Source organism: Pelecanus crispus, chromosome 1, assembly GCF_030463565.1.
Source record: "Pelecanus crispus isolate bPelCri1 chromosome 1, bPelCri1.pri, whole genome shotgun sequence".
Lineage (NCBI taxonomy): Eukaryota > Metazoa > Chordata > Aves > Pelecaniformes > Pelecanidae > Pelecanus > Pelecanus crispus.
The window spans coordinates 57,495,681-57,504,403 of record NC_134643.1 but is presented as its reverse complement, the minus strand read 5'-3'; the positions used below and the strand labels follow the sequence as shown (position 1 = coordinate 57,504,403).

General features: G+C 59.1%; 1 protein-coding gene across 1 annotated transcript; it reads right to left on the bottom strand.

Moving 5' to 3' along the window:
* Positions 1-2,004: 2,004 nt before the first annotated feature.
* On the bottom strand, positions 2,005-5,734 carry CHADL (chondroadherin like). The gene is made up of 4 exons (XM_075727262.1): positions 5,576-5,734; positions 3,822-5,483; positions 2,933-3,099; positions 2,005-2,545 (listed from the first exon to the last, which is right to left on the bottom strand). The coding sequence occupies exons 1-4, from the start codon at positions 5,732-5,734 to the stop codon at positions 2,320-2,322; spliced, it is 2,214 nt and encodes a 737-aa protein (XP_075583377.1). The 3' UTR covers positions 2,005-2,319.
* Between the last annotated feature and the right edge of the window lie 2,989 nt (positions 5,735-8,723).

Genomic DNA, 8,723 nt, shown 5'->3' with positions numbered 1-8,723 from the left:
CCCCTGTTAGAGCAAAACTGTAACATTCTTCTCTTTCCCCAGACTGGCCATCAAAATTCAGAACAGAAATCAGAAAGGTCAGTGTGGCAACAGTGATGAAAAACGGTTTTAAATCTCCAGTAGCAAGTTCCGGTGAACTTTCTGCAGGTGAGGCAGCGCCTTGCCTCTTGGTGGCACTGCGGGGCCCGGCCAGCTGCAGGGCAGGTGCCTTGCCAAACCCTACAGGGAAATGGTGGCTGCCCAGGACATCGCCTTGGCCACGAAATGGCTGCCTTGGCCATGCTCCCCTCAAGTTTTCAGGCAAGAGCTTGTGATGCCAAAATAGTTCCTGTTTTGCACAATGGTTCATGACCAAAAAAAAAAAAAAAAGTTGGCAAGCTAACTGTCTAGAAAAACCTGGGTAGAGACTGGGAGTAATTAAGACAGTCTTCCTCTTTTCCCTCCTGAAGAGGCAAATGGAGCCTTTAACTGGAGAGGGAAGAAAAGGCCGCAGGGGAGCAATGAAACACAAGTGGCAAAAGTGCGGAGGGTTTGTGTCAAACCGGGCACGAGAGCCATGCCATCTCGGCCATCCCTAACTGACCCCCTGGGAGGGCCCTGGCCTCCTGGGGAAACCACGATGGGGTGAGCATGGTGGGGGGTGCGATTTTTATTGAAGGCATGTAATGGGGCTTCCCTGCCCACCTGCCCCTGCCTGCTTGTCCTGCCCTGCTGCTGCCTATCACCAGCTTGCAATAGGTGTCTTAATGTGGGAGGATCCCGTTTTGGGGCAAAGCCATTGCGTCTTCCCCTCCCTCTTGGGCTGCTGCCTTTCCCCAGCTTTGTCAAACAGCCGGGCTTGTAGGGCCGCCCATCTTTATCGGGATGGTAATACCCAGATGCCTTTGGCTTTCTTCCTCCTGTTTTTTGCTGGAACAGTTCTGTGCCCTGCATGGTCATTTCACAGCTAGAAGTGTTTACCTTTTAAAGCCTTCCCAATTTGAACAAACTTCTGACTATAAAAAGAAGAATAGCCTTGTGTTTCCCTTGGGGTTGGGGGGGGGTCCCAACCTGGGTTGCCATGGGGAACAGCTTGGGTACATCACTTATGAATGGGATGTGGGAACCACTGACCAAATTTTGCAGGGAACAGAAAGCTTTCAATCTGCTTATGTTTTAATTCTGAGGAGCTGCTGGGAATTCAGGCAATGTTTTCACTGATGATAATTTTTAAGTTTTCTGCTCAAAGATTTGAGACAGTGCAGGGTCTTGCATTGGTGCTGTCTGCAGTCCTGCTCAGGGCTCTTTAATTGTTTCTGAAGCTGTGAAAGCACAGCGCTCTTAGAAACAAATTTGTGGATTCCAGCTTTTCTGCATGGCTGAAGGGAACTTTGGGAAGAAACAGCAATTTTTTCGCTTTGTTGTTCGAGTCATCAAAGCACGCTGCAAACACTACGGAAGCTTTTTGTACCAGTTCTTTCCAGGGTAGCATGCCTCTGTGTCCTGCAAAAACAAACCCCGCATCTTTGGCAAATTGGCATCACTCCGGTGGCATGAGGCTCTCTCCTTTGCACCATGTGCAATATCCATGTTGCTGTGGTGGGGACAAATCCAGCAAAGCTGTGTTAAAGGAGGAGCCGCTGCCCGAGCATTCGCACACCATTCAGGGAGCAGCACACACACCACCGGAGGCTTTAACTGCTCGGACCGGAGTCCCTTCGCAGAGGGCAGCTCCACTGAGCTGACAGGTGCCCCTTTCCACTCCCTGCACACTCACTTTCTCTTGGGTGCATTCTCTCCCCTCAGGCTTGACCCTAGGTTTCCCTGAAGCAGTGCCTTCAACACGACATACGCCAGGCAGATTTATTGAGTGGTACAGCGGTAAATGACAGCTCGAGCTGGGTGCCTCCGGAGAGGGACCCTGAACAAAGAAATCCCTGGGCAATTATACCCTTACAGTTTAAGTTCTCCTCCCCTCATGCGTTGGTTTGCGTTGGTCCGATATCAATATTTAGGTCTGGGGTCTTCTTATTCTTTATTGGATCCTTTGCCTCCAGGTGAGACATTCCGTCTCTTATCTTAACGGATACAGCTTCTGCTAACAGTTGTGGCTACCTTATCTTTCTGGTTTGCACTGGTTTCAGGGCCTTCTTTCACATAGCAAAGCAGCAGTTTAGCGTACAGTCAGCGTGTCTAGGTGAAAGTTCATTGCAGCCCAAGGCTTTAACAGGCCTTGCTACTGACGCTTTGTATTAGACTCTGCTCCAGCTGGGCTGTGCCTTCTGCAACAACTGCTCTCACCAGACTATAGATACGGCCCTGTTGCATCCTGCACGTTTCCTAAGCTGTCCTCTTCTTGAAGCCCCTGGCTGGTGATTTTCCTGATTTCTTTTTCTCGCTGGGCTTGCTTGCAGCCTTGGTCTTGTCAGGACTGGCTCTCCCAGCCTTGCCTCGACCCCAGCCAGGGCAGGTTTGGAAAGTGGTGGAAAGCTTCACCTTCAGCCCCCGGGCTTCTGCAGGGGACCCACAGGTGGCCTCTACGCGGAGGTTGAGTTTGTCAATCCACCTGGAAACATGGCAGGAGATCAGGGAAAGGAATGGCACGGGGTGGCCGAAGGGAGAAGTGAAACTCCGTGCCTGTGAGTGGGCGCCAGTCACTTCAAAGCCTGGCCAGGTTTCTCAGGACCTCGCCCTGGGCAGCTGTGAATATTTGAGTGTCTGCCCACCCCAGCTTGTGGCTGCTTTCCCTACACCAGGAAAGCCCAGGCTACTCCATCCTTGTACACACGCACATACTCCATCTCGCCACCCTGGGAGAAGACATAAAATGGCTAGCGTACTGTGGGAGAAGACCCAAAATGGCCAGTGTGGCCATGGGCTTGTGCCTCCAGCATGGCAGGGTCCAGCTGTTCCCTGTTGTCCCCCGGGGCTGTGCCCCCCTCGTGACACTCACCTGCGCAGGGGAAGGAGCTGGCAGTCGCAGTGGAAAGGCACGTCCCTCAGGTTGAGGATCTCCAGCCCCGTGAAGTTGCTCATGTCAGGGATGTTGCTCATTTTGTTGCTCTCCAGGTAGAGGCTTCTGATCTTGGGACCAAGGCCAGCGAAGGCACCGGGGGAAATCTGCAAGGATGATGCAAAGAAGGTGAGTTGGGGGGGTCCCGATGGAGGCAGGGGAGCAAATCTCTGCCCCTGCACTGCTAATCAGCCTGAGGGGCTGAGCGAGCCTGTCCTGAACCTGGCAGCCCTGTGCAAGAGCTGTTTTAAACAGCAGCGCATGTGCTTGGGGACCATTAATTAACTCGACCAGTTTCGGTCACGCTTTGGGACTCACTAGACCCTGCTCAGTCTTCCTGGAAAGAAGGTGATGGGCAGGAGGTCTTAGAGTGATCCCTGGGTTCTGTTAAAGGTGGATGTGCCTTACGAGAGTGGTGTTAATGCTGCGTTCTTTAGAGGATGGAGGAATTCAGGGTAATAGTGGCGAAAAGTCCCACAGGACAGCTTGTAGCAAGAGCAGGAGAAATACATTCAGGGCTGGGGGAAGGGGATGATTTGGGGGAATGGTCTGGACCCTACTGAAATTGGGTGTCTTTAAGGACCAGGGGGAGCGAGCCTGTCCTGGGGAAGCTGGGGGATAGGTTGGAGCGAGACAACACTCCAGCCAAGCCCAAGGAAGCCTCTCCTCCTGGCCAGGCTACGGAGCATCTCCTGAAGCCTCGGGACTTCAGGGACATTCATTCAGACGCCCCCGTGGGGGCCACCAGCCCTGAGCGCTGGAACAAGAGGGGACCCACGGCTGTGCCCTGCGGTGCTCCTGCCCCTCGGGGGTCCCCAGCCGCGTGCACCTGCTCCAGGCCCATGTTGTCCAGGTAGAGGTGCTGCAGGCTGGAGGCCACCGGCAGGAAGGCGCCGTCCCCCACGCGCTTGATGGGGTTTCGGGACAGCTTCAGCTCGCTCAGGGCGGGCAGGCCCCGCAGGGCTGCCGTGGGCACCTCTGCCAGGCTGTTTCCCTCCAGGTGCAGCTTCTCCAGCATCTTAGCAGGAGCCAGGGCGGTGGAGGCGATGCGCCCGATGGCGTTCCCGGCAAGGTAGAGCCAGCGCAGCCCCCCGGCCCTGGCCAGGTCGCCCTCCGCCAGCTCCCCGATGGCGTTGTGCTGCAGGTGGAGGGAGATGAGGTCGGGCAGGAGCTGGAAGGCACCTGCGGGCAGGCGGGCGAAGGCGTTGCGGTCCAGGTCAAGGTATGCCAGCCGTGGGGCCCCCTCGAAGGCGGTGGCCGCCAAGGTGGAGAGGCGGTTGTCGGTGAGGTAGAGGTACACCAGGCTCTCCAGCCCCCGCAGCGCCCCAGGGCGCAGCACCCCAATGCCGCAGCTCTGCAGGTGGAGGGACACCAGCTCCTTCAGGCCGGGGAAGGCGCCTGGCGGCACTGTCCCAAAGCTGTTTCGGCGCAGGTCGAGGAGGCGGGTGTCCCCGGGGAAGCCCCGGGGGATCTCCCGCAGGCCCCTGTTCTCGCAGGACCCATGCCGGAAATCTGGGGAGCAGGCACACCCCTGGGGGCACTGCCCGCTGCCAGCCACCCTCGGCTGCTCCCATGGTGTGGGGAGGCTGGGGGGCAGCTGGGGGCGGCCACATCTCATCTCAGGGGGCCTCAGGGAGTCAAGGGAACGCCCGCGGAGGGCGGGGGGTGCGGCGCAGGACCCCTCTGCCTGCACCCTTGCCCTCACCAGCCAGTCATGGAAGGGGCGCAGGAGGCAGGAGCAGAGCAGGGGGTTCCCGGCCAGGCTGACCCTCACCAGCCCCCCGGCCCTGGCCAGGGGCGGCAGCCCCCGCAGCTGGTTTTCGCGGAGGTCCAGCGTGCGCAGCTGGGGGCTGCGGGCAAAGGCGTCGGGTGCCACGTCCTGGAGGGTGGCGTGGTCCAGGAAGAGGTGCTTCAGGGAGGCCATGGCCAGGGCCTCCTCGGCCACGTAGGTGATGGGGTTGTGGCCCAGGTCCAGCTGGGTGACCCCATCCAGCCTGGCCAGGGCCTCTCCGGGCAGCGCCTGCAGCTCATTGTGGTCCAGGCTCAGCCTGCGCAGCGCGGGCAGGGCGGCGAAGGCCTCGCTGCCCAGCACGTGGAGGGCGTTGTGGGACAGCCGGAGCCACCTGAGGACCTGCAGACCCTGGAAGACCATGTCTGGGAGGTAGACCAAGGCATTTTCCCTCAGGTCAAGGACAGTGAGGGATCCCAGATGGCCAAAAGCACCTGGCTGGATCTCCTCGATGCGGTTCCCCTCTAGGATGAGCTGCTGGAGGGAGGAGAGCCCGTCCAGGGACTCCTGGTAGAGGAGGGCTATGCCGTTGGAAGCCAGGTTGAGATAGAGCAGCCTCCCCAGCCCCCGGAAAGCCCCTTCCTCCAGCCTCTCCACCTTGCAGCGCTGCAGGTCCAAGTGCGTGAGGTACGGGGTGGCGAGGAAGGCTCCCACTGGGATGACTGTGAAGCTGTTGCCCCGAAGGTCCAGTTTTTTGGTGAGCTGTCGGTCACACAAAAAAACGCCGAGTTACCCCAGGGCTGCCATCCCCACCTCCTCTCCCCACCCCGTCCCCTGCCCATCCCTTCGCCCACCTGCGGGATGGTGCTGGGGATGGCTGTCAGGTTCCCGTTGAGGCAAAGGACGTGGGCACGGAGGTTGTCGCAGACGCAGGGCGCCGGGCAGCGGGCGGCAGCCGTTCCCCCCAGCGCCAGGGCTGCCACGAGCAGGAGGAGCCCCCAGGACAGCCTCATGGCAGAGAGCACCTGTGCCCGGGGCGAGACGGCAGTGAGGCCAGGAGAGGGGCCAGGCTTCCGTGCATCCCCAAACAGCATTGCCTACGGGCACCGGGTGCCATAGGGGCCATTGCTGGGACCTAGTGGGGCAGGTCTCACTGTCTCTTGCTCTCACACCGTGATTTTACAGATTATAAATGAGGGAGCAAGCAGAAGACAGAGAGAAGAAATATTTAGAATGAAAAGGGAAGGTCACAGATAGCAGGTCTCCATTTAGAAGCTTTTACCCTGGTTATTTAAACTCTCTGTGGACATTTGGGAAGACCTGTGAGGAGCAGGAGACATGAAGACTTGTGGAGACATCGCTTGGAGCAGACACCACCCCACTCCCTCCCGCCCCCCTTAATTCTTATATCACTAGCATAAAATTATTGTGATCTATACAGGGTATCAATATTCCTCCTACAACTGAGGCTTGGTTTTTTTGTAAAACTAGCAGGCATAGCTATCCAGGGGGTGTGATCATGCCGGCTTTCTGAGCTGCCACCTTTCTTTTAATTGCAAATGTCCCATCTCGGCCACCCTGGCCACCTCCCAGCTCTGCGCCTCCCACCCCGCACACTCCCTCCTTCCCTCCACCCCCTGCAAGCTATACATAGCCAGTTTTGGAACAGATCTCCACTGTTTAGCTGCAGGAAGGATGGGCTGGTTTTGGCTAGGCAGGAGCAAGCCCCTGGGGTGGAGGTGCTGGAGAGGGGCTAAGGCTGGGGTGAGCACAGAGGGGTGGCAGGGCTGCAGATATGGCCAGTACAACCCCCCCACCCCCCCGCTCCACCACCCCCACCCCCCCCCCCCGCCTTAAGCTCTGGGGAGCAGCAGCAGTGGAGTCTGCAAGGCTCAAACCTGTGGAGCCACTATGGTGCCCATCCCCTTGCCCATCGCAGCTCATCACACACACCACCAACACCCCCCCCCACAGTCCCATGCCCCCACTCTGCCCTCCTGCTGCCACCACAGCCAGCCCTGACTTGGCCCACACACACACACTGGGGGGGTCACACATACCCCCCTACCCACCCACCCCCACCCCCCCCCCCCCCGCCCTGCACAGCCACCATTGAGCACCACCAACACGGTGCCCACAACTCAGCCCCCCCCCCCCCCCCCCCCCCGCCCCCATCCCCCCCCACCCCAATCCTGTGCCTGGGCACTGCCACGGGCCAGGCACCATCCTGCTACCCCCCTCCCACACACCTGGGGGGAGTCACGCACCCGGGGGGCTGGGGGTACCTGGTCCTCAAGAGGTGGCAAAAAAAAACCAAAACACCGGGGGGAGCGTTCCCCCACCGCCGTCCAGCGACTGCCAAGCGCCTGTGCCGGTGTTTGCTCTCCTTGCAGAAGCAAGAGCTGAATGGGCCCCGTTGTGTCGCTTTCCCAGCAGCGCTCGCCGGACAGAGCCAGAAACCCGGCAGGAGGAGAAGGAGGAGGGGGGGGAGGAAGGGTAGAACACCCCTGGAGAAGGGGCAGTGACCCAGACATCGCCTGCCCTTCATCTCACAGGGGGTCGGGAGCGCAGGCGCTGGGGAGCCAAAGCCCGGCCAGAGCCTGTGTGGGATTTGCAGTCACTGTTTCTTGGGCTCTGCCTTTCCTTTCCTGGCTGCATAAGTCACAGGAGCTACGGAGGTGCAGGGCAGAAAGGTGACATCCAGCCAAAACTGCAACAGCGATGGTAAGCCTGAGCAGAAGGAAAGAGGCAGCTGGCAAGCGGGGCTGTGCCACATTTACCGTCCCCAGTTCTAGTTTTCCTTTTCCTTTCCTGGTTTCAGAGAGGCTGGAGCGGCAGCGCCTGTGTGAAATTTCATCTGCTTGCAGAAGGCTACAGAGGCCTTCATTTTCCTCCCCGACTCTGGCATTTCCCTTTTTCAGCTCTGCGTTTCGCTCTCCCAGGGAACACTAGCAATTCTGCAGCCCAACAAAAAAATCTGGAAGATATGCTACTAACATCTCTCTCCCCTTCAAGCCCTTCCCCTATTAAAGCAATGTCAGCTGCCAGAACCAATATGTCCCATCCCAGTGCCACCTGTGAGCAATGGAAATGCTGGCCAGGGTCTGCAAGCCTCCCCACAGCTGGATGGCCAAAGCCTCCTTGGCTGGCACCCCCTCTGTCCCCACGGGCTCCTGGGGTGCTTGGTGCTCCTGCAAGATGGGGGTGAGTGCCCAACCGCACCGATGCAGGGGGGCAGCTCAGAGGCACCAGCTCCAATTTGTGCCAAATCACCAAGACCCATTTCGGGTTCATGGCTGACACTCCACCACCACCACCCCCCCCAGCACAAAGTTTGGGGTGAGCTGAGGAGCAGCCCCAAAATGAAGCAGCTGGGAGCCAGGTGCTTGCATTCCCTCCCAATCTGGGGGTCTCCATCGCTGCCCTCCGCTTTCTCCCGGTCCCCTGCAGCCCTTCTCCCTGCACAGAGCAGGAGGAAGCCCCCGGCACAGGCTTGGCTCCCTCGTGGGCTGCGTTGCAGCTGGGAGGAGGAAAGTGCCCGCAGGTCCTCGCTGAGCTGGCCAAAGTCACTTTCAGGGATGGGTGATGATGCTCCCATTAGGATGCTTCATGCTGGGGTGGAGGGGTGTTTACATAGTGATATTGGGATGCGGGAGGGGGTCTGATGGGCATTGGGAAATGCCTGCGGCCAAGAGGGTTTTGTCCCACCCACTGGTCCTCAGCCAGGGCTTCCTGAGATTCCCTGCTCCCAGCACGGGGCCAGCAGCCCGAAGGCCGAGCCATGTTCGCTCCTCCCCACAGCCCCATCCCTTCTGCCTGAGCACTGCCATGATCCCCAAGGGGGGGGCGAGCTGATGCCAGGCTGGGGGCAGCCGACAGCAACCCTGTGGCTCTGACGGCAGCAGGAGGAAAGCGGGGCTTTGCTCAGGAACGTGAGCGGGGCCTTGGGGCCAGCCAGGTGAAGACAGGCCCTCGTGCCCCCCGAGCTGCTCGCACCCCATC